This window comes from Rattus norvegicus, chromosome X, assembly GCF_036323735.1.
Source record: "Rattus norvegicus strain BN/NHsdMcwi chromosome X, GRCr8, whole genome shotgun sequence".
Classification (NCBI taxonomy): Eukaryota; Metazoa; Chordata; class Mammalia; order Rodentia; family Muridae; genus Rattus; species Rattus norvegicus.
Genome location: NC_086039.1, coordinates 71,474,132 through 71,500,468, shown reverse-complemented (window position 1 = coordinate 71,500,468; position 26,337 = coordinate 71,474,132). Strand labels below are relative to the sequence as shown.

The 26,337-nt window shown below is 40.5% G+C and overlaps 1 protein-coding gene across 4 annotated transcripts in view; it reads left to right on the top strand.

Moving 5' to 3' along the window:
• The window catches only part of Hdac8 (histone deacetylase 8), a 207,626-nt gene that overhangs the window by 132,397 nt on the left and 48,892 nt on the right, over window positions 1-26,337 (top strand). The window contains exon 10 of one of the 4 annotated variants that reach the window (XM_017602109.3): window positions 22,501-22,562. The exons of the other annotated variants lie outside the window; for them this stretch is intronic. Within the exon in view, the coding sequence (XP_017457598.1) occupies window positions 22,501-22,562 (62 nt within the window). The remainder of the gene's footprint in view (window positions 1-22,500; window positions 22,563-26,337) is intronic. 4 annotated transcript variants of the gene reach the window in all.

Below are 26,337 nucleotides of genomic sequence, written 5' to 3'. Positions count from 1 at the left end.
TGGAGGAATGAGTAGCAGTCTGGCTCCAACTGTACCAGAAGCCAGGGTGTTTTGCAGCAGAGGAGGAATAGTTATCAACAATAGGGATCCATACTGAGTGGTGAGCTGTTAGGTGATCTCAGGACTGAAAATGCTATGTAGAGGGTACTTAGACAAACCTGGTTGGTATAGGTCAAACACTCCACATGGCCTCTTGGTACAGTTGACAGATTCAATAAACATGAGACAGATGAGGTGGCTGCAGCACAGTGCTCTGTGGTGGTTCGTCATTCTGATTGCTTTGATTTTGCTCTCGTGGTTTTGAAACAAGGTCTTGCTACATAACCCCAACTGACCTGGTACTCACTATATAGCCCAGCCTGGCCTCAAATTTCCTGCTATTATCCTATCTTAGCCACTGGGTTTACAGATAGGTGCCGCCACACTGTACTAGTGTACTGTTTGACGATACTTTAAAAATAATTAAATCAAGTTTATTCTAAAATATACCCACAGTAAGGGTGCTCGCTGTTGAGCCCGATGACCTCCATTCAATCTCTGGGGCCCACACAGTGCAAGGAGAGAACTGATTCCCACAGGTTACCGTCTGATCTCCATCCACATGCACCCCATAGCACGTTATGAATACACACAAATGAATAATTGTAAAAAATGAAATATATTACTGCCAATGAAATGTAGGCATTGTTTATAATTCTGTGTGCCTGGTAGCTCAGCTCTTGTTTATACAAGGTCACAAGTACATGAGCTGTGTGTTGTCTACAGTATGACAACTATGGTGTCTGTAGGAAGTTTCCAGTGTATATGTGTGTGTTCATGTGTGTGTGTGTTCATGTGTGTGGATGTGTGTGTGTATACAAGTATGTACACATGTACCCATACATGTGGCAGCAGAGGTCCTTGTTAGGTGTCGTCATCCGTCACTCTGTCTCTCACTGAACATAGAGCTCAATGACTTGGCCACACTGGCTGGCTACTGAGTCCAGGCACCGCTGTCTTCACTTCCCCACCACTGGCGTTCCAGCCTGCACCAGCTGCCATAGCCTACTTCAACAGGGATGCGGTGATCAGGTTGTTATGCTTACACAAGCACTGTATCAACTGGGTCAGTGCCAGGTCCCTTTAATTTATTTTTATTCTGGGGTTGAACCTAGGGCCCTTTACATGGTAGACAAGGACACTTATCCTTGCCTACATCCCCAGCCCAATTCCCAATTCCATGGTAATCTTACAGTACACACACACACACACACACACACACACACACACACACAGAGGTGGTGGTGTGCATGGAAATTGACAAGAAAACATTTTGAATTGCCTTACTTGTTTGCTTGAGCTTTGTCTTCTCCTCCTCCTCCTTCTATTGTTTCTCTGAGATAAGGTTTCTCTTTGTAGCACTCATTGCCCTGAAACTTGCTATGTAGACCAGGCTGGCCTTGAACTCACAGAGATCCACTTGCCTCTCTGCCTTCAGAGTGCTGGGATTAAAAGTGTGAGCCACCACAGCCCCAGTGCTTTTATTGGCTTTATATCATTATTATTATTATTATTATTATTATCATCATAATTATTATTTATTATTTGTGTGTTTAAGACAGGCTGTCCCTCAGCATCTCTGGTAGGCCTTGAACTTGCTATATAGACTAGGGCTTGTTTGTAGCAACTCTTTCCCTGCCTCCCAAGGGATAGAATTACTAGTGTGCACTGCCATTTCCACTGATAAAAAACAGTATTTGCACTGTCATTGGACCTTGATTTTTCTAACCAGTAGTCTCTTTGTTCTCAACATCTACTCTGCTTTTGGCAGCTTTGCTGCTTTTGTGTCTTCCCCTGTATGGAATCATTCACCAGGTCACCCTTCAGTTTGTTCTATACTGCCTTGTCCTGCTATGTCTAATGTGCTCTAAGAATCTGTAACTGCCTGCTAGCTGGCCCTCTCTTCCCTTAGAGCCTTACCCTGCAGGTTCTCTGCAATGGCATTATTCCAACCGTGCCCCTAATAATGCTCCAGCAACTCCCTGCTCCTTCAAATGGAAAGCCAGACTTGATGCAGGGACTTTACGGTACTTCCTCTCTCTACCCTACCTAGCCCTTCCAGTCTGCTCTTGTTTCCCATTTTAATAGAACCTTTGCCTCCAGTTTCTTCTCTGTAGCTCCTAACCCACTAGACCAGCAACCCTGTACATGAAATTCTTTCTCATCCTAAAAAGTTTTAAGTGATGAAGAACTTGACAAATCCTAGGACATGTTGTTCAAGAAAAAAAAAAATGAGACCCAAAACATGTCACCAAAAAGGAAGAAAGTTGCTATAGGTATGGTAGATAACAAATTCAGTAAGAGAAATCAAATACACTTTTAATACAGAGCTGAGGAGCTGGCTCAGTAGGTAAAGTGCTGGCTGGACAAGCACGAGGATGTAAGTTCGGTTTGCAGCACCCATGTAAAAGCTGAGCACCCATAGTGCCAGCACTCACTAAAGAGACAAACTGGCTGGTCTTGCTGGTCTGTTTAGGCATATCAGGCTACTCCAGGTTCAGTAAGAGGTCTCATCTCAAAAGAAAAATTGAGGAAGACACCTTAGGCCACATGTGCACATACAAGTATAACCAAATGAACACAGTCCTAGACATACTAACTAGCAAAATGATACAAGGAGAAATAGAAATCATACATAACCACCAAAATTCAATTAGCAGCAGCACATGGTGTCACATACCAGAGTCCCAGCACTTAGGAGATCGATCGAAACAGGAGGATCAAGAGTTCAGGGTCAGCCTCAGCTATTAGCAATGTTGAGGCCTGGACTTTTTTTCACCTCAAAAATAGAAAGTTCAGTCAGTAATTTAAAAGTATTTTTAAAAGAAAAAAACAGTATGTGGAGATCACTTAACCAAACAGTCAAAGGTGAATTAATTCCTCTCTCACAAAAGTCCTTCCAAATAGTAAGAAGAAATAGAGCACTCCCCAGTTCATTCGATAAGATTAATATAATTTTAATACTCAAACCACACAAAGACGTTATTGGCATGTCTTGAGGGATAGAGAAGGAGGAGAGTGTCTGGAGCAGAGTGAGTGTCAGGCTAAACTGAGTCAAAAGTTTAGGGCCTGTAAGGCCTTTTAAAACCTTGAGATTTTATTCTGAAGGGAAAAATGGAAAGTGGAACTGAATCTGACAGGCCTGGAGATACAAGCATGCTTACCCTGGCTTCCATTTCAGCGGAGACACTGGAAAGAGCAAAAGTGGCTGGACAGCAAACAGTCAGAAACTGTTGACAGGACTCTAAAGGGGGGGGACACCTATTTTGAAGGGCCCAGAGAGTCCCTGCAGAGGGACTTCAGTCAGATGAATGTAGATTTGACTTTCCTTGGAAGTCAAAGGAAGAAGCCATTGGTTGACAAATGATGGAGAAACAGACTGAAACAGCTCCTGTATGAACCATCCACAATCATGTTCACAATGTGTTCAAGGATGTCACGCTGGGCTTTGTTATAAGAAGTCTGTGTGTGTTCACTTCCCCATCAACAACACTAGTCAAGAGAATGGGTTGCTGGTTGAAATCCAAAATTTCTTGGCTGAAAAATTATTGGAGGGCTGGATACATGACTCAGAGCACTTACTGCTCTTCCAGAGGATCCAGATTCAACTCCCAACACCCACAGGGTGACTTACTGTCATCCATAACCCCAGTTCCAAGAGACCTAATATCTTCTTCTGATATTCGAGGGCACCAGGCACACATGTGGTGTACATGCATACATGCAGGCAGAACACTTATGCCCAGTAAATAAGATAAATACAAAAATTAATTTTAAGAAATAGAGTGCACTTTAGGGAATTAATAAAAAAGGGGGAAACAAAACCATACTCGGGAGTCAGATGAGGACAGGTGCTACTTGTTCTGTTTCTTAAGCACCGAGGGATGACGTAATACTCGAAGGAAATGATATTGAACTTGTTTCAAATTCAGCAAGCCACAACAGTTAAGAAGATACCAGAAATGTTTTGGGTGGCATCTATATGTCTGAAAAAGAGACAGTGCCGATGAATAGGATGAGTAAAAGGTACCCATATTGAGAGTCAGGATCCTGGATGATAACTATGATGTGGTACTTCTTTGGAGACAATGAAAGACTGATAATGAAAAGAAGAGGTGATGGGGAGCTCTTTCCAAGTCTGTCTGAAATAATAACAGAGTGGGAGAGTTAGGGCCTCTGAAGAACCACTCCACAACAGCATTCCAACCGGTAATAATTGCTAAAAACAACAACAACCAAACAAATGAGTAAGTAAATAGATAAATAAATATTTAGAGTCTCCAGAAATTTTTCAAAAGGCAGATAGCAATTGGCAAGCCAGTAATTCCAGAAAAGTCTACTGAATCTCAGAAAGGACAATGACAGTCAGAGATACCTGAGCCAGGACCCATTCCCTCACAATGCTCCAGCTCTACATTCTAGAAGTTAGAAGTCCCACCCTAAATATACTGTTCTGAACAGGAAGAACTAAGAGATAGAAACCACCACCACCCCCCCCCCAGTTCCCAGACTACATCTGATTTCACTCAAACCAGGTAGCTGGCATCTCTCATACTTCCCAATCTTTTGCAGAAGCTTTGTGACAAGAAGTCATATGGTCAGGAAAACCAGGTCTCCCTCTGTCTACCCACATTACCCATGAAAGGCCCAAGCTCTGCTCTAGGCATGGCAGATTGACAGTGTAAAGGCCCTGCCTATTCTAATTTCAGCTCACTCACATGCGGAGATTGCACACAAGGAAGAGCATGCCAAGACGACCAGGAGCTGATACCCTTCAGTGCTCACGTGCATATAGGATGTCACTGATAGAAAAATGAGTTGCAATTCCTAACTCTGAGCAGTAACATGGGAGTTCTGCCCACAGGACATAGGATGGCCATAAAGACAATGAACCACTAGATGTGTTTGAGGGTCTGGACATTCGAAATGAGGACTGGAGCGTTCTGTGTCTAAGGATGGTATTTTTATTTTAAGGAAAGTTTGGTAAAGAAAATTTAAGAGGACAGAAACTGGGAGTTCTAGGATGCAAATAAAACAGCATAACAGCCATTTTGTAGGGAGAATCAGGGGAAGGACAAGAAAGAGGCCTCCTGGTATCAGTAAACTCTAGGAGTTCAGATGTTAGACTACACCCACTCAGTAGCAATCAGCTCAGGCCTTAGGGCAGACTCCAGCATTCCCTGAACTGCACACTGACCTATCAACACAGGGGAAATGTATCATGGGCACAAGAGGTTTGATGATGCAGTTCTGGCTAAACATTGACTGAATAATAACCTGCTCTAGCCCAAGGGTACTCCAGGGAAACCAAGCTTAAAATAAAAATCAAGCTCACCCCTGATAGTCTGGAGGACTACACTCAAGCCCCCAAGGCATTTCATCCTCCAAAGCTATCAAAGAGAAAACTGCCAAACTCCTAATTTCTGGATGAATAGGGCAAAAAATATAAACTCCTTAACTGTGATAGTAAACACCAAACCAGAACCATCGGTGCTAAAACGTAAAACTCTGGCTTCAGTGGCTTAAACACAGCCTTTGTAAGTGACTCGTGCAACCCAAGAGTTAAAAGAAGAATAAACAAGGGGGCAGACCTCAGCAGGGACATCAGTGGCCTCATACTGCAGGGAGGATAGACTTCACAGAAGAAATTCATTCAGATCAGTAAACAACCAAATGACAGAGAAGTTAACAGCAACTCGGTCTGTGGTGGAAGGCAGGTAAAAGTACTAACCGAAGTTCCAATACAGTATTTTAAATATCCAAGTTTCACCAAAAATTATGGCATACCAAAAAAAAAGGAGGGAGCATTCAGTGAAATCTATCCTTTAAAGGAGTTCTGAGAGTGATCTTAACAAATATTTCCTAGCAATTATTATGAATGGACTCCAAGAACTAAAGGTAGAAATACTTAAGGAAATAGGCAAGAGACAGGCTTCTCTCACAGATATGATGTTACATACATGTAATCCCTGCATTCAGTAGGGAGGGGCAGGAGGATCATGAGGTTAAGGTCAAGCTGCATTACAAGGCAAGACCTAATGTAGAAAAACTAGGCATTACTGAAGATGGGATGGCAGTAGAAACTGTAAAGAAGAAAGGAACCATGTACATTGCATTTGTTTTGTCCCCCTTCTTTCCTCCCTGCCTCCATCCCCCATACCCCCACTCCTGTCTTTCTTTCTTGCAGGGAGGGAACAGGATCTTTCTATCTAACCTAGGGTAGCCTAGAAAAGCCTAGGCAGCAGTCTTCCTCGGCCGCCCAAGGACTGTGATGGCAGGTAGCGTGTGCCACCTACCTCCGAACAGATACTCCTGAGGGAGAAGTTCAATAATTAAAATGCAAAATTGGCTAGATAGGGGTTGACAGTAGATTAGACTTGGCAGGAGAATAAATCAGACAACGTGAAGATATATGACTAGGGATTATGCAATCTGAAGACAGTGAAAAGAATGAAGATAAACAGGCTCAAAGAAACGTGGGGTAAAATTAAGCACATCAGTGTGCGTAAGTAGAGTACTGGAAAGAACGTAAAAAGGACAAAGAAAGATAGTCAAAGAAATAATTGCCGAAGCCCTTTCACATCGGGTAAAGATACTTATCTACATGCCCAGGTTCAGTTAATTCCAAGTAAACAAAGGTCATACCCAGGAGACATGCAGTGAAATGCGGAAAGGCAAAAGACAACCTCAAAAACAAGAAAGAACAAAAGACACATCACGTACAAGGGAACCCCAAGAACATTAGCAGTTGACTTCTCATCAGACACAATCCAGGCTTTTTTTTTTTTAATTTTAATCTTGACACACAGGGGCTAGTGAGATGGCTTGGCTTGGCAGTTAAGATTAACGCTGCTGATGGAGAAGATCTGGGTTCTGTGCCCAGAGCCTACATGGTAGCCTGTGACCTCCTATAACTCCAGTTCTGTGGATGGATCTGACATCCTTTTTTAACTTCTAAGGGCTTCTGCATGCATGCAGTATACACACACACACACACACACACACACACACACACACACACACTCAGATGCCCACACACATACACATAAATACACATAAAATAAATATTTTAAAATTTAAAAAGCACCAATAACTATCTAGAAAAAAAAAATATATATATATATATATTCGGAGCTGGGGACTGAACCCAGGGCCTTGCGCTTGCTAGGCAAGCGCTCTACCACTGAGCTAAATCCCCAACCCCTAGAAAAATATTTTTATAAAATAAAAGGGAACGTTATCCACACCCGTTACACAAGAAAAAAAAAGACATGCAAATAATTTCTTTCTTTCAAGCCAGTGTGGCATGCCTTTAATCCCAACACTGGGGAGGCAGAGGCAGGCAGGTGGACCTCTGAGATGCTGGCTACTCGGCCCTTCCGGGACATCGAGGGCCACACAGAGAAATCATGTCCTGAAAAATACATAATAATCTGTTTTCAGATGACATGATTCCATATACAAGAAAACCTAAAGATTCCACAAACGATCTTCAAAACTGATCAATAAATTTGGTAATCTTAATAACTATACAAAAATCAATAAAGAAGAAGTAGCATTTTTGCTCACCAATAACAAACTTGCTAAGAAGTCATGACAGCCATCCCATTCATAGTAGTAAAAAGAAATAAAATAAAATACCTATGAATAAGTTTTGCCTAGAGAATGAAAGACCTCTAAATTGATATTACAAACACTGATTAAAAAGACAAAGCAATGCCAAGCAAGTGCAAGGCCCTGGGTTCAGCCTTAGCTCAAAGGGGGAAAAAAAAGACAAAGTGATTGAAAGACTTTACTGTACGTGGATTAAAAGAATCAGTACTACTAAAAATGCCTTTAGGCAGGTGACATGGCTCAGTGGGCAAAGGCACTTGCCACCACGCCTGACGACCTGAGTTCACTACTTGGAATCCGGATGGTAGAGAGAACTGACTCCTACAAGTTGTACCCTGACCTCTACATATGCGCCACTGTAAGCCTATGCCTACACACATAAAACCAAATCATTACAGTAGAGTAAATATGGAATGCCTGAACAATTCACAGATTCGGTGTATTTCCCATCAGAATACTTTAGCATTCTTTACAGAAATACCAGCTGCCCCCACAAAAAGCCCTAAAATTCATATAAAATAAAGAACCTAAGTAGCCAAAGCAACTTTGAGTACAAAGGAAGCTAAAGGCATGGTTTGAAGACACACCTTAAGCTGTCGTAGCCAAGACAATATATGAGAGGCATAAAACTACAACAGATAAAACAGTGCAACAGACTAGAAGGCCAAGAAAGAAACCCGTATACCTGTAGACTGCTGACTCCTGACAAAGGCATCAAAACATGCCCTGGAGAAATGGCGACCCTTCAGTACACACTACGATCAAAATTGGATATCCCTATGCAAAAGACTGAATGTTGACCCTTGTTGCTCACCCAAAAGTAAATGAATTCAACATGACTTAGAGAGAGAGAGCGTAAGACCTGAAACTGTGAAGAAAGTACTAGAAGAAAAAGGAAACACTTAAGGACGTTGGTATAAGGAAATAATGGGGGTAGGGAAAAACCCAAAAGCATGAGCAACAAAAGCAAAAATAAAACAAACAAGATTATATTACACTATGAAGCCTCCGCACAGCGAAGGACACAGTTGAGATAGTAAAGAGACAAAGAGGGAAACTGCAAAATAGTTCATACAACAAAGGATTAATATCTAGGCTATTTATGGAACTCAACAATAGAAAACCCAGAAGATCCAAGTTTAAAGTAGGGAAATTATCAGAATAGATATTCTTAGAAGGAAAGATACCAATGGCCAAGAAGTATATGAAAAACATTGAACATCATTTGCTGTTAAGGAAATGTGAATGAAAACTGCAGTGAGGTATGCTGGAGAATTAGTTGACTGGTTAGGAGCATGTGTTAGAAGACCCGCATTCAGTTCCCAGCAGTCACGGCAAGTGACTCACAATGCCTGCAAGCCCAGTTCTAGGCCATCTAACCCTTCTGGCCTTGGTGAGCACACCTGCATTCATAAGTGAGTGCACATACATGCATGCATGCACACACAGAGACAGGGCTACACACACATACATATACGCCTGATTTTAAAGCCGACTGTTAAATAAATAAGATATCACTTTACCCCAGTCAGAATGGCTAATATCAGAAAAGAAATATAAGAAATGCTAGCCAGGGATTGGAGAAAAAAAGTTCCCATGGACGACAGTAGAGATATGAATTAATACAACCCTTATAGGGAGATATTACGGGCATTCCACAGTCAAAATTAAACTAGAAATGAAGTCTAACAAATATTGTCAGTATAAAAATAAACCTATTAAATTAATGATCTCAATACCCATTTCTGCACATATATCCAATAAAAAAAATCAACACAGCACAGATACTTTCACCATATATATTTTTATACTATACATAATAAACTATTATTCAGCTATGAAAATAATTTAATTCCATTATTTACAGCAAAATGAGGTGGGCTTGGAAGACATTATATGAAGTGAGCTAGACATGAAGACAAATGTTCTCTCTTAGGTGTATAATTTTTAAAACTTGGTCTGCTCATTCTGGACTCCATCTCATGCTGTTTCCACCTCTTCCTTGTCAGCATTTGCCTACCAGCAGTCACCAAGTAGGGGAGAAAAAGTATGACAGGGACAGGAGGGGTGAGGGGCTGAGCCAGAGTAAGGACAAAAAAATCAACCAAGATCAAATATGTGTGAAAATCTCATATCAAATCTGATATGTTCTAAGATACTTTTTAAAAATTAAAATAAATATTTAACATTTTCTGAAAATATAATTACTAGAGGGTAGGAAATATTAGAGGTTAGGGGATGCAAGAAAGTTAGGTATAGGTCTCAGAACCTAGTCAGATGAGATTAAGTCGCAATATTCTACAGTACTATGACGTGATTCCAATTAACAATAACTTACTGTGTGTTTTATAAAGAACTAACAGATAGCAAGGTGAAGGTGTCAAATATAAAACAAATTAAATAGATAAGATTCAGTCTTATCAGTCCAGGGCTGTATATGTGGTTTTGAAATATTGCACTGAACTGTGTAGTTTTTAAATTGATTAAAAGGAAAAGAAAAAAATTAAACAAGAAAATGTAAAAGTGATAAAGGTAGTCCCAGGTTACAAGAAAACAGAATTCATTGCTAGGATACGGTCTTTTTAAAGTACTGAAGGAAGTTCTTCAGAATGGGAGCGGATAACTCCAGGCAGTAATGGGATTCCATATGCAAAATGCGGACTACCACTACAGGTAGTCATGTGCTTAATATGAAAAGACAATCAAATTATATATTTTTCCCCCTTTCCTCTCTTGACTTATTTAAAAATTAATTGCATAAAATAATTGTATTGTTAGGATTATAAACAGAGCAGTAGAATATAATTAATAGTCATATAGCATGAAGGAAGGAAATAAGAGCAAGGCTCCATTTGAGTAAGGAAATGACACCAGATGGTAACTCGAATGCAGAGGAAGAAATGGAAACCAACCAAAGAGTAAATAAGAATATTAGTGTAATGAACACCAAAACCACGCATTCAATCTCCTTTCTTCTTCCAGCCTTTAAAAAAGCATAAAATTGTAGAAAGTAATGAAGAAGTAAAGTTTTATTGGGTTTAGAACTTACATAAGTATGTACATGTAGGTATATATAGTAAAATTACAAAATGAGGAGGAGTAACGAAGTTATTATATACAATGCCTATATTTCACTGAAACTAAGGCAGCATAAATCTAAAGTTCATTCTAGTAAATTAAAATGTTACTTGTGAGTCGTAAAAATGTCACTAAGAAAGTTAACTCAAAATTAACCTTTAAATTCTGAAAATACAGTTAAGATCATATAGTAACCACCTATTATAAAAAAGATAGTCAAAACGCCAAAAAAGCAAATTGCAGAAAACAGTATATAGGACCGGAGAAATCATTCAGTCTGATAAGTACTGTCATGCAAGTGTGAGGACCTGAAGTCCATGCCCAGGACGCCTTTTTTAAAAAAGCCAGGCAGAGCTGTTAGCAGGGAGGTAGAGACAGGGTGGTCCGTGGGGCTCATCAGACAGACAACCTGCCTACGCAAGAAGCTTCAGGCCAGTGAAAGACCGCATCCCATAAACAAGGTTGCTGGTGCCTAACCAATAATACCTGTGGTTGAGGTTGACCTCTAGCCTCCACATGCATGGGCACCCATATGTACCCACCCACTCACATCCACAGGAGTAAGCAAAATGGCAGGGACTGAATAATAATTAAATGTGGGCGAACTATCTAACCCAAAGGCAAATATTGTCAGACTGCTGACCATCCGGCAGCTCCCCCAAAAGATACAAATATATTGAAAGTAAAAGGCAGGTTAAAAAAATGATGTATTATGTAAGCAACAACTACTAAAAAACACATTAAATGCATGAAATAAAAATATAGACTTTATAAGAAAAGTATTCCTAGGAATATAAACAAACATTTCATGATAGTAAAATGGTAAAGCCAGCCAAGCCTGGTGGTGCAAGCCTTGTTGTCCCAGCTACTTAAGAAACTGAGGCAGGAGGATGGCAAATTCTGGGCTACACTGTGAGTTTAAGGCCAGCCGGTCTTCAATTTGAAAATGATAAAAAGAGTGCTGGAGATGTCCCTCGATAGCAGAGAGCTTGTCTAGCATGTGTGAGGCCCTATGTTCAATCCTTGGTACCACAAAATAGAAAAGGTCAAACATTTTTATCAATATGCAAACAATTATAGTTCACCCATGATGATACACATATGTAATCTAAGTACCATGGAGGCTGAGCCACCTGCTCTGTAATTCAAGGCAGACCTGGACTATATAGCAAGACTAACTTAAAAAAATAACAACAAAACATCTGTAGGTACCTGACACAGAGCCTCAAAATAACCTATGAAATAACTGACAGAATGGACAGCGAAGAATGAAGAAAGAGAAAACAATTTAAAAATTCAACACCCTACTAATAGGTAGTATATAAGACTATGTATGGATGGATGGATGGATGGATGGATGGATGGATGGATGGATGGATGGATGGATGGATGGATGGATCCATGGTTGGATGCATGGATAGATGGATGGATACTCTACTGTAAAACAGAATATGCACTCTTAAATGTACATGGAACATCCTTCAGAATGCACCATAGAGCTAAACCTTAATAATAATATAGCATAAAAGAATGAGAGGGCCATTGAGATGCTTTAGCAAGTAACTTGCTGTCAAGCTTTTCTGAGATAGATTTATTATATATTAACTTATTTTTATGTTATGCATTATGAATGTTTGCCTCTGTGTATGTGTGTGTGTATGTGTGTGTAAAAATCACGTGCATGCATGCTACCCAAGAAAGCCAGAAGAAGGTGTTAGATCTGAAACTGGTAATACAAAGTGCTGGGGACTAAGCCCAGATCCTCTGGAAGAACAACAAGTACCCTTAACCTCTGAGTCATCTCTCTAGCCCTACTTGATACCAAATTTAATGCCCCATACCTACATGGTGTTAGTAGAAAACTGACTGAAGCAAGTTGTCCTATGATTTCCACGTATGTGCCATAGTATGGAAGTGCACAAGAACACATAAATAAATATTAACAAAGATATTTTTTAAAAATTAAGCAAATAAAATTATACAATCTATGTTCTGCTCCAATTGAATGAAAGTTGAAATCAGTAACAGAAAGAAATCTCTAATATATATATGCATATATATACATATATATACATATACATACATACATATATATGTGTATATGGAAAGAAAGAGAGAAAAAGGTAAACAGTTCAGTGTGATTATAACTCTTTCAGAGAACCTAGGATCAGTTCCAGCCCAGTTGGTAGCGTACAACCATTCATAACTCTAGGTTCAAGGGATACAACACCTTTCTTTTTCTTTCTTCTTCTGTGTTGTATTCACACACATGTGCAGGCAAAACAATCATTCATATACATACATACATACATACATACATACATACATACACATGTACATACGTACACATACCTAAGGAAAAATGTTAAAGAAAAGACATCAAGTTAATACTTTAACTTCCACCTCAAAAGTCTCTAAAACATAGAACAAACTAAACCCAAAGCAAGAACAAGGAAGGAAATAAAAATATAGCAGAAGGTTGGGAGTAAAACATTTGCGTAACATGCATAAGGCTCTGGGATTGATCTCCAGTATCACAAAAAGTGAAATAACATAAAACTAAGAAAGGGTAGAAATAAATAAAAACAGGGGGATTAACAAAACCAAAAGTTCGTTATTTTATAAAATTAGACTGACTAATAGAAAAGAGACCAAAATCACAAGTGAAAATGAAGACATTACTTCTGAATTTATGGAAATAACAGAGGCTAAAAGACTGTTATAAACAATTATGTATACATTCCCTATGACATAGATAAAATGTACAAATCTCCCAAAGGACACAAATTAACAAAACTCAGAATTCAAGAAGAAATAGAAAGTCTCAATAGGTCTACAATAGACTATTGAAGAAAAAGAGAGCCTCCCTCGAAAGAAAATTACATAGCATCCCTGGTGGATTTTAACACATGTTTAAAGAAGAATTAAACACTCCTTCCAAAATGTTAAAGAAGGAGAGATTGCTCCCTAATGATTTTTATGATGCTCTTATTACATATAGATTTCAAAACTTATTACAGTTCTATAGTAACCAAAACAGTATGGTAATGTCATGAGGTTAGTCCTAAAGACCAATACAGAGAACTGGCAGTCCAGAAATAAAGTCATATTGGATTTGAAAACAGATATTAGAACAATTCAGTAAAGAAAATAATATTTACTAAATGATATTCATGTAAACAATGAAGTTGGACCTTGGTTTCCATCATATTTTGAAAACTCTAAATGTAAAAGCTGGAAACCCTTAGAAGAAAGTAAGGATATGAGTTTTATTGCTTTATATTATACTGTAGTTTTAGGTACAACCCCAAAAGTATAAACTCTAATAAAAGACAAACAAATGGAACTATACCAGGATTTAAAATATCTGGTTGCAAGCACTATCTTTAGATAAATAGAAGTCAACCTATAAACTAGGCGGAAATACTAGGAAATCAGATAGCCATTAGGGGATTTGTATCTTTATAAAGAACTGATACAACTCCATAATAAAAAAATATTCCTAATAGACGATCTGAGAAAGATATTTTTCATGCAAAGGCCTGGCAGGCTGACTCAGTAGGTAGAGGCACTTGTCCCCAAGCCTTACAACCTGAGTTCACTTTGAGGACCCACATGGTGCAAGGAGAACCAGTACCCACAACTTGTCTTTTATCTCCACATGTGTGCCATGGCACACTCACACATGCACATACACATGTGCAAACTGTGTATCAATGAATGAATTTAGAAATTTAATACAAATTTTAATGAATCTATTCAAATGGCCAACAAGAACATGAAACGTTGTTAGTGTCAAACCCATATGAGATAGGATGACTACTATCAAAATGACAAATAGTAACCAGTGAAGAGCCAGTGTCTGGGAAAATGGACTCCTCATATGCTGCTGGTGGTAACATACTATCACAACTGCTTCCAAACAGTCTGGCAGTTCTTCCAAAAGGTAAACCTGTGACTTAGCAATTCTACTCCTAGATATTGACCCAATAAAAACATGAGGACACCAAGGAAACAAGGCCCTCTAAATCAACATGAGCAAAGCTCACATGAGCTCACAGAGACTGAGGCAGCAAGCACAGGGCCAGCACAGGTTTGCACCAGGTCTTTTGCACATATATTGTGGCTTCCAGCTTAGTGATTCTATGGATTCCTGAGTGGGTCTCTGATTCTTGTGCCTTCTCCTGGGCCCTTTTCCTTCTGTTGCTTTGTGTTGTTTTGATTTTTCTTATTAAATGTTATTTTGTCACATTTTTCTAAAATTAACAAGGGAATGAATAAAAACCTAGCCACAAAGGTTAACAACTGGACTGCCCTTATACCTGCTCGGAGAGGGAAAACCTTTTTTTTTTTTTTCAATAGATTGACACTGGATATATCAACCACTCCAGGATAGGCCTCCTGCCCGCGCCCCTATTTGGTTACAGTTTATATAATCCGTTTATGTATTGTTTTAGTGTTTTGTGTTTAGTGGGACACGGTTTATTTTGTTTTACTAGGTTTTGTTGTTGTATTTTTTCCATCTTTATTAACTTGAGTATTTATTTACATTTTGATTGTTGTTCCCCTTCCCGGTTTCCGGGCCAACATCCCCCTAGCCCCTCCCCCTCCCCTTCTCTATGGATGTTCCCCTCCCCATCCTCACACCATTACCACCCTCCCCCCAACAATCACGTTCACTGGGGGTTCAGCCTTGGCAGGACCCAGGGCTTCCCCTTCCACTGGTGATCTTACTAGGATATTCATTGCTACCTATGAGGTCAGAGTCCAGGGTCACTCCATGTATAGTCTTTAGGTAGTGGCTTAGTCCCTGGAAGCTCTGGTTGGTTGGCATTGTTGTTCATATGGGGTCTCGAGCCCCTTCAAGCTCTTCCAGTCCTTTCTCTGATTCCTTCAACGGGGGTGGTTGTTGTATTTTTGTTTATTGAGTAAAAACTTGGGTGAATAGGGAAGAAGAGAGGATCTGAAAGGACTCGGGGGAGGGAAAGAATATGATCAAAATATATTTATATTTAAAATTTGTTTTAAATAATAAAAAATAATAGAAAACACATCCACACAAAAACTTGTACACAAATGTTCAAGCACTATCCATGTTTAAAAGTAGAGAAAATTCAAATGTCAAAGATGATCAGCATATCAATAACATGTGTTTTATATTTATACAATGAATTATAAAAAATGGTAATAAAGAATAATGGAGCACAGCACGTAAAGACCATACTCTTTAGCAACAGGAGATTAGGACATGCCTAAAGCCACTTGGTGTGAAGAAAGAAACAATGAAGAATGACTGTTAGTGACTACTGCTTTCCTTTAGAGGAAACTGAAATATTCTTTAATTAGGTTATGATGGTGTTCACATAGCTGTGTTCATACACTAAAAGGCTGGATGGATGGGTTTTATGGTGTGTAGATTATATCTTACCAAACCCACTTTTAAAAGATTATGATGGCTTGAAGTCGGATGGTAGAAGTGCACGGTGAGAAGCGCTAGGAATCCAGATATATTTCAAAGGTAGAATGAGTGGGATTTTCTAACATATTGTGCGTGGGCTGAGGCAATGCAAGGACTCAAAGATTTTTGTTCTGAGCAACTGGAATTATGGAGTCAGGAACTAAGAGAAGACTGTGGGAAGCATAGTTTGAAATGATTCCTTAAAGACTTCGGTTTGGGCATGTTGGGTTGGAGATGTCAAGTTGGTAGGAGGGAAAATACAGCTGTCTAGCTACTTGCTGACAGCGAGTTTGACTAGCAGTATAAACCTGGGAGCAGTATAAAAATGGGTAAATTTTAAAACGACGAGATGAAAAAGATCACCAAGGGGGTATGTATAGCTAGCGACTAGGAGATGTGTAGAAACTGAACTCTGACATAGTCCCAAGTCATAATGTTGGAGGAGAAATAAGAACTAGCAAAGAAGACTGAAAGAACTCAACACAGAGATAAAGAGGGAAAAATCAAGAGTGTGCAGTTCCGGAAGCCAGGTGACAAAAGTGTTTCAAAGAGGACGCTGCGGCCAGCTGTGTCACATGCTGCTGAGAGATTGAGCAAGATAAGCCTTGAAAATTGACTGTTGAGCTAAGCAACAGAGAGTCACGGGGCCTAGGAGAATGTTAATAGAGCTAAACGAGAGACTCCGACGGATACACACTCCAGAGAGAATGGAGGGAGATGAGCGTCATGTCTACACAGCAAGAAGCAAAACCGCAATTAAAACTCCGACCGCAGGCAAACTAGAAGGTGTCAGGAATAAATCAAACCAAGTATGTGCCAGAGATCCTTTGTGGAGGAAATTATAAAACTTTATCAAGATAAAGAGCTGTGTCCTGTTCAGAGGTAGAGAGACTCAATATTGTAAAGCTATCCCTTTCCATCAATAGATAGGCTAAAGCAATCAATACAGCTATTGTAATTCCTATCAAAAATCTTACAGGGCCTTTCATGGAATTTGATGAGTTGCTTCTAAATTTTATATAGGTATGCAAAGAAAAGCCAGGCCATTCTTGAAGAGCAGTAAGATAGGACATCCTCTATCAGATATTCCATGTTACCTTACAGCTCTAGTACTTAAAACAGTGGGGTGGGGGGAGGGTAGATTGTGGGGGAGGGGCGCCTCAGTGTAGCTGCTCAGATTTGGTTGACTGTGCAGGGGGCAATGGCAGCTTTATAACTACTTATCATGAGGCTCCATAATTTACATATATGTTAAGTGTTTAAGTGTAGAAAATGACATACAAATATGATTTATGTATATGAGGCATTTGTGCATATCAATTATATTTTAAAAATGAGAACTGGAGAGGAATTCTTTTCTTCTAAGACTTTCAGATTGAAACCTGTAAAAAATATATGATGAAAACATTTCAAATCTATTCCTCTGGCAATTTCCAAGTACACAGCAGGTCAGTGTTAAGTTAGTTGTGATGCGTCTTCCTCCTACCTGACACGCATGCCCTTTGACTAATGTCTCCTCACCCTCTCCCAACCCAGAGGATATGTTCTTTACCTTGGTTTGATCACGTTATAATAACGTATATATGAAAACACGACCTCATACACTAGAAATATATACAGTTGCATGGGGTGGGGAGTGAGGGCAGGATGCTGGAGCTAGAACAGAGGCCTCATGAATGCTAACCAGATTTATTACTAGTGGGCCATACCTGCAGCCACTAGACAGTTTTTGTTGAGATTAAGATTTTATAAAGAACGTTTTTGAAGAGTAAAAAGACTTTTAAACAGCTGTGTACTTGAACAGCAGCTGTATTGGTCTGAGTGCACGGCTCTCTTGCCCTTCCATTGCCTGTAGAAACAGGACAGATTTCAGGAAGCTCAGTACTACAAGAATAATCATGCCCTGTCTAGTGGCCAAGGACGTATTCAGGCACTGAGCTTCCCAATGTTGTTGTAGAATAGCGATTGAAATGGACAGGCAAAACTGGACAGACTATGACATGCTGGGTAGCTTTAGAGGTCTCTAAAGATACAGGACTGAACAATGGGCAAAAACATTAGGCCTAAAGCACAAAGATGGAGTTTTGTTTTGTTTTCTAATGGAATTTTCCACCAGCTCATGTGACCTAAGACCACACCCAATTCTTCCAGAGTTCTCTTCAAGATTTAACTAGGATACACTTTGTTGTCCCCTCCAGCCTAAACAGACAAAAATTCTAAGTCCACCTGAGGGGAAAACAGCTTGCACATTTACCCTCCTGGTCTCCAGGTCGGTGAGTAATTAACCTCCTCTCTATTGATTAGAGCTCTTCAAAGTATTGCTGAGCTGGCTCTCCAGAAGTGTAGACAAACCAAGCCACGTGCATCTCCAAATGGCCATTCTTTAATCAGGAACTCCCATTTACATATTTAGTTTTGAGACTATAAATAGAAGTGTAAGTGAAACTGTCCTGCTAACCAATGCAGCCTGTCCTCACCCTCTGTGCTGCCTGTGACAAGTGGCTTCTGGGCACTGTGCAGAAGCCTCCCGTGCGTTGTTCCTCCTGTGTACATTTCCAGAAAGGAACACCTGCAATCATCTTTACAGATGTGTGTGCCCATCTGACTTCTCTTATCTTTACATTTTTCCCCTGTTTCATGGCAACCACAGCAATGACCAGAAGAGACCTCTATGTGTGCAAAATGAGCTTGGTCATTAAGGGATGGACGAATGGTGATGCTAAAGGGACAGCTGGATAGATGAGGAGCGAAGCACTAGACATCGTTTGTGCCAGCTGCTTCCCATTTTTCTTCCTTTCCAATTTGGGACTGCCTTCCCTCTGCCAGGGATGCTGAGCTGTGTAACTGCTCAGAGCCCTTGGATTGTTAGACAGTGAGCAGGGCCCGGGGTGAACTGACTTCCTCGTGTCAAAGCTCCCCTTGGACATAAGAGGCTCAAGCCTCCAATTTAGAACTAGAGAGGAAATCGGAAAAGTGCAAACCACTTTCATCACTTGCAGCCCCATCTTCATCCTCTCCTTGGAAATTGGCTAGTGTGGTTTAAAGTAGCTTTTGCTTTTCACCCTTGAACTACGCTTGCTTTGTTTCCTCAGCAGCACTTTTGAGGAACTAATTTATGAAGGCGACAGGGACTGTGTGTTACTCTGGGTGAGTCACTGGCCTATAGTCAATGCTACGGAGAGTCTTAGAGATGAAAACTGCCAAGGATGGCTTCAGTCCAGCACCCAAATGTTCACATCATCCTCCCTCCCCCTTTTCCATTTTAGGGTGAAAGTAATCAGGGACAAGAGGGGGAAGGGATTTATGGGAATAAATAAGATACTGTCTCACAGCCAAAGCAACATTCAGATTCTCAGCTGGCAGAGGAATTCCTGAGCCTGATCTGTAGTGAAAGCATGAGCAAACTGCTAAATGGAATGCAAAGAGAACCCAACTTAATCTCCAATCCAGACCATCTACAAGGAGTCTCTCTCGGGCAGCCAGTACTATTCCTGGAAGGCACAGCGCTCACCCCAGTGGCCCCGCCCTGGCGTGAGAAATCCAGGGCTCTGTCAGTGCCAACCCAGGCTCTTATTTCTGCCGTCCAGTTGCTTTGGTGAAATAGGAGTGAACACTGCCTATCCATGAAAGGGCAACTCTGAAAGCGATTTATAAACTGTAAAGTACTAGGGGACGTCAGGTGGCCCTGTCACTCATGCATTTCTGTTATGTACTGCACTCCTTCAGTTGTCTTTTCTCATTATGGGACAAAACCCACAGAATTTTGTGGTAAGAGGTCAGGCCCTGCATATAATCAATCATGCACAAGTCCTACAACATAGAAGCATAAATCGGCCTTAATTCTGTATTTTCCCGTCGACACATGGAGAGCATTTGCCAGTCAGCAACCTCACAAAGACGTCACAGAATGGTCAAGAAATGACCCCAGAAAAGCTCTTGTTGGGGGAAAGCCGTAAAGCCTTTTGAAGGCAAAACTTTCAATTCCAAGGGGCGATTATTATTTCTGCATTGAAGTAAAAGCCCTTGTGTTTATACAGCCTTTGATTCTGATGTCAAATGTCCGATGACTCCTCAAACTCTGCTCCAAAAGAAAGAGAAGGCAGTCATGCTGGGGTCGCTGTAGCTAGTGGTGGGCTCTGCCCAGAGTGACTGGCCGGTGAGATCAAAGAGCCGAGCCTCAGCACTTTGTAGGGTGGGTCACCCGAGGGCTGTATGAAAGAGCTTCCATCTTCTGGCTTGCACCTCACACAGGCTGCACATTTAGTAAATAAAGGAACTTGGAGTTTATGTTAAATCAAAAATTAAGATCTTCATCGTTTTATTCATCCCTCTGCCCATTGTTTATTTTGAATGTATATTTAATAGCCCTTTCCAGAGCAGAGCAAGCCCTGGAGGATACAAAGAGGGCTATGCTACCAGGCCTGGCAGGCAGGGAGTGGGCATTACATTCCTTCCCTCCTGATCCTTCTTTTCCCAGAGCCCATCCAGCTGACAGGTGCCAGAAGGGAAGAAATGTTAGTAAATGTTAGTTTCCAGCTCCAAAGAAGCTGTCACAAAAGGGAGACAGAACAAGAAAGCTCATAAAATCCTTCAACTGAGGGATGTAGCGAGACCTATCTAATTACACAAGATTAGAAACGGTTTAACTTGTTGAGAATGTGCTACATGTGGAATGAAAGAAAATGACACCTCCAGCACCCTGTAATGATACTGTACTGGGAGGAAAGCACAAAGGGTCTGTTCACGCTACCAGTAACACCAGTTTTCCTCATCCAAACAGTTTAGCCACATCTGGTTTTAATATGGTGGTCTAAGTGGAGTCAGTTAACTTTTCACCCACTGCTCTGGCCCTCCTTTGGCTTCCTTCGCATACAGTTCCATTTGTATTGGCAGTCTCCTCCTCTCGCCCATGCCTCTGCAAGCTGACCAAGGCAGGCAGGGGTGGGGGGTATGGCGGGGGGTGGATTATGCTCAGAAACTGTGCTTATCTCTGGACTCTGGAGGGTTTTACTGTTCAAATAGCATGTTGTTTTGGAAGCAAGGCCTAGTCTTTGTTTCAGCTAAACTCAACAGAATTTAGATGTGTCCTTCTACCTAATTCCTTAAGCCACCAATACTAAATAAGAACTCCCTCAGTTGTTTGTGAATTGTGAAACTTCCTGGTTTTTTATCAGAAAGGCAAAGATCACCCTAAATTTTTTTGTGGTGTCAGGGATCGAACCTGGGGCTTTGTACTTGCTGAGCAAGCACACCACCACTGAACTGTGTCCCCAGCCCCTCATCTGTCACTCCCAACTAGAATCCTTTGGAAAGTCTGACACCCATCCAGTGGGTTTCTGCAAATACAGGATTGATTAAGCATTGTCGTGACTATGTTGGAGGAAAAGGATCTTTGGCGACTGTATACCAAGGGAGCGACAAGATGGGCATATTTCTTATAAAAGCAGAACTTTCAAGCTATAAAATGAGTTCCAGTAGCCATCCATTTATATTGTATTCAAACCACTAGAAAAGGGGGTTTACTTCCCCACATTTGGAAATAGTAAACTTTTACAAATGGCTATGATGAAAGGCTGTGATTCTAAAGTTATGTAGTCCTATGATATTAACTAATATTTATAAATTTTGCCTTATTTAAATTTTTACCACATAGCACCTTCATGAGCGGCAAATTCATAACCCTGAGCTGTTAGGAACTATCCACTCTGAGGAGCAGGCACAATTTACATTGTATTCCATTTAGGTTCTTCTTAAGGCCTTTTGCCATGTTCTGAGTCTTGCTAGAATACAGATTGCAGTTGAAGAGGGAGTGTAAGAGTGATCACCAGGTCCTCTGAAAGTTATCAATGGCTTCTGCTGTGTGTGTGTGTGTGTGTGTGTGTGTGTATACATATATATATATATATAACATACAAACATATAAACATGTGTGTGTGTGTGTGTGTGTGTTTCCATCTAAAAGTAATAGACAAGGCACGTCCGAAGCAAATTTCTTCCCCAAAATAATGACTGTCAGTGGGCCATTTTATGCCTTCTGGTAGGCCAGAAGGGATGATACTTTCAGGCACATGTAAAGATCTGTGCCTGGAACACTGCAAAGACATTCAAGTAAGGCTGGTGCCTATTGCTGTGGTACCATATAGAAGGACCAGCCAGAAGTCCTATGTGCAGCCTTGACCTAAGAGAAATGGCATATTTACTACATTCAAAGCCAGCAGCCTTTACTGAGCATTTGCTATGTGCAAGGCCTGCTTAGGTTACTCTGGCATGCTCTGTAACATATTAATAGATGTCTTTTTCATGTTGACCAGACAGTTTCACCAATCATTTACAGACTACTGCCACTCACAGAAACTGTGTTGGGGATCCCAAGGTAAGTCAGAGGTTTGCCCTTACCTATAGACTCTAGCTCAGAGTAAAGGGTAAGAAATTGCAGGCAGTATATAAGTAGAGAATCCATGCAAAGAGCTCTGTGTTTAGAAGAGAGTGATTAATTTTCTTAGAGGGGTGTCAGAAGGATTGACAAAGGAGATGTTATTTGAACTCTCTCTGAAAGGGGTAGGTAGGATTCAAGAGGCAGACAGGAGAGAGGGAAAGGAATTCCAAACCAGTGGAACTGTGTGGGCAAATGATTAGTAAAGTAAGCAGTTCTTTTTATCATCACTGGGAGAAGGCAAATATAAGTCGCACTAGTGTCAAATCTGGATTTGCTTGTCATGATTACATTGTCATTTTAAAATACACGACATGATATTTTAAGGCAACGACAAGAAAAGGCCTGGTGGATTTAAAAGTTCTCCTTATTAAGCTGTGATGCTTATCTAGTGTCTTGCACATAGCAGGGCCCTCAATAAATGCTTGCTGAATGATGAGGTGCATATCTCTTTCCATTTATAAATTACTGCTCTGTCAAGGATCAGCTTACAAAGCCAAACTTCCGCCTGGGAGTTAGGAGCGGGTGTTCACAGTTCTGCTCTCTGTCACCCCTGCCTTCCCTGCTCTCAAGAAGAGTGGCTGCCACTGGAGCCTAGCTGTGCTGGTGAGAAGCAGGGAAAGCTGCCTTTGCTCTCAGTCCTCACTGACACTTTCTATTTGAAGGGCCTGGAGATGATTGAATTCCAAAAACAAAATGCCATTCGAATGGGCCAGTCCTAGTGTGGGTGACATAAAGCTTGGTGTCCTAAGAATGTCAGTCACTTAAGCTAATATGGATAAGGAGAGCTCACATTTTACATTTTATAGTAGAACCTAAATATGATTGATCAAACATTTTATATGGCAATAATAAAGATATGAGTTGTCTGCACTGTACAGCCTTGACAGTGAAGTGCAGTAATGCTTAGCCTCTTTTTAAGAAGAAGAAGATAAATTTTTATTATTTTTATAAATTATGCAATAACCTTTAGAGAAGCAATAAATTTTTTGCCTTGAAAATCACCAAGGAATAGATGACAGAGAATGTAGTTTAACATAAACCATTTGCAAATTATATCCAGGTCCACTTGTAACCCTTTTATTGGGTGTCTGAATTGACTCTTTGGGAAAATTCCTATCAGAGAATCTTAACATTGCAGACTCAGAAATGCATCAAAAATGTACTTCTTCGCTTTCAGACGTTAGCAGCTATGTAACTGGCACTTTCAGGCCTGATCTCTATAGCTGCACCTTTCTAGTGGTCACAATACCAAGCCATAGAATATAAGTTTTTTCAGCCCTGGAGCTACCCTGAGGAAGTTCATCCCACAAAGTCATTGAGTGCCTTCTGGAGCTGGCCATGGTACAGGTTGCTAAGAATGTAGCAATAAATTGTGATATATATCCTTCCCTCTATTGCACCCTTAGCCCAGTGAAATAGTGTGTTGTCTCTTGGGTCAAGGTCTCCTCTAAAAACCTGGTTCCAACCAGCCTTGCATTACTTAAGCATTAAGGCATTAGCTTCCTGTTTTCCCAAAGAAAGACAAGAACTTTTGTCCCTGGTGCATGGAGTGAGTCCTCCTTTTAAGTTTCATATAAGGGGCTGGAGAGATGGCTTAGTGGTTAAGAGCACTGACTGCTCTTCCAGAGGTCCTGAGTTCAATTCCCAGCAACCACATGGTGGCTCACAACCATCTGTAATGAGGTCTGATGCCCTCTTCTGGTGTGTCTGAAGACAGCTACAGTGTACTCATATATACAAATAAACAAATCTTTTTTTTGAAATTTCATATAGGAAGTTAATCTTTCTAGATCAGTGATTCTCAACCTCCCAAATGCTGCAATTCTTTGATAGTTTCTTATGTTGTAGTGAACCCCCAACCAAAAAAAATATTTTCATTCGTACTTCATAACTGTAATTTTGCTACTGTTAGGAATTGTAATATAAATACTTTTGGAGATGGGTCACAACCTCCAAGTTGAGAACCACTGTTCTAGATGCTAAGTTTTATACTCTTTGGGGGCCTATGGCATGGCACAAAGAACATAGGGTTTTGTAAAGCTGAGTCATCTGGGGTTCTTTAACTAGCAATCTGACCTTGGGTCATTTCTCCAGACTCCCAGAAGCTCACTGTCTTCATTTTAAAATCAATCTCTTCAGAGCCACTTGGCAGGGTGGTTATGATCAGAGTGAACAGGAGGTAGAATGCACCTCATACCAAGTCAGTGATGGCAACAGGGTTAGAAAGTAAGAAATATAGAGTTTGAGCCCAGGTTCTTCTGAATCAAAACAGTCTAGATAGGTTCTCTGCTTCCTTACAAAGGCTTTGAAAGTCCCAGATTCCATTTTATCTTACCTAAAACTCTCTAAGGGATGAAGAAAGAACACAGAAACAAATGGATAGAAAGGAAAAATATGCTCATTTGTTTAGACACACGTAGGACATCTGTGACAGCTACGCCCCAACTCCAGGCCCAGTACCCTTTCCTCACTATGAACACTCAGCATATTCCCTGTGAGGTTACATCTAGTTTTTCTGGAACCATTTGCTGGCCACCATTGTGGCCTCAACTTGGACATCGGTGCTTCTTGTTAGTTAAAAGCCATGATCCATGACTCGAGGAGCTTATGGCCTAGTAGAAAAGCAGAAGCTGCACCGGACAACCAATTAGGGAAAATGGCACAACATGGCGCATAAACAACTATCCATAATGGACCTAAAACTACGTGTATTATCTCCGGCTGCCAAAACTAAATCCCGTAAGATGCAATGCCATAAACAACAGAAATTCGTTTTCTCCCAGTTCTGGGAGCTGGGAGTCCAAGATCAAGATGCTCGCATAGTCAGGTTGTTTGATAGCTCACAGACAGCTGCCTAGCAGTGTGTGTTCCCATGGCCTTTCCTCAGTGCTATGTGACAAAGTGTAAGAGTCCTCTCTGAGGCACCTGCAGGAGAAGGCCCTGTGATCCATTTGGTAGGCTCAAGTGTTCCCAGTCCTAAGCAGACATGTTTGTTACATTGTAAATTTTATTTGGATTGTACTCAATTCAGTTTTAAAATTGCTAAAATGTGTTTGAGCTTTAGACTATAACATTTGTTGTAATAATTGCTAGGTTGAGGTTCACCATGTTTAAAGGGGGGGGGGTTTACATTACAAAGGTGTCCACGGTGTATTAATGACATTCTTCCATTGACATTTAGAGTGAAATATTTTAAGCCAAAAAAAAAAATCTCTTTTTTAAAAAAGAAAAAAAAAAGAGTCCTCTCTGGTCTCTCTTCTATAGGGACACTCATTTGTTTTTGAAGAAAGGGTCTTACTATATAGACCATGCTGGCACTGAACTCACAAATTCATCTGCCTTTGCCTCTTGAATGCTGGGATTAAAGGTGTGTGGCATTCCCAGATCACACACTCCTTATTAACCTCATTAGCCCTCCTTACTTCCTTGCTTTAAATATAGACAAACAGGAATTAGGCCTCAACATGTCAGCTCAGCAGTCAGGTACATGAGGATACAAATACCAGGGTTTACACATGTACACATACACACATTCCCAAAGCCCATAGGTTCAAAAGTATTTCCAAAACAAACAAACAAACAAAAACCAAACACACCCTCTATATACACTATCTGTTTTTCCTGTTATAGTAACCTATAGTCTGCCCTGAACTGTATAGTTCCAGACATGCCTTTAACCAAGACAATTCCCTCTGGAAACAACCTTCCTTGT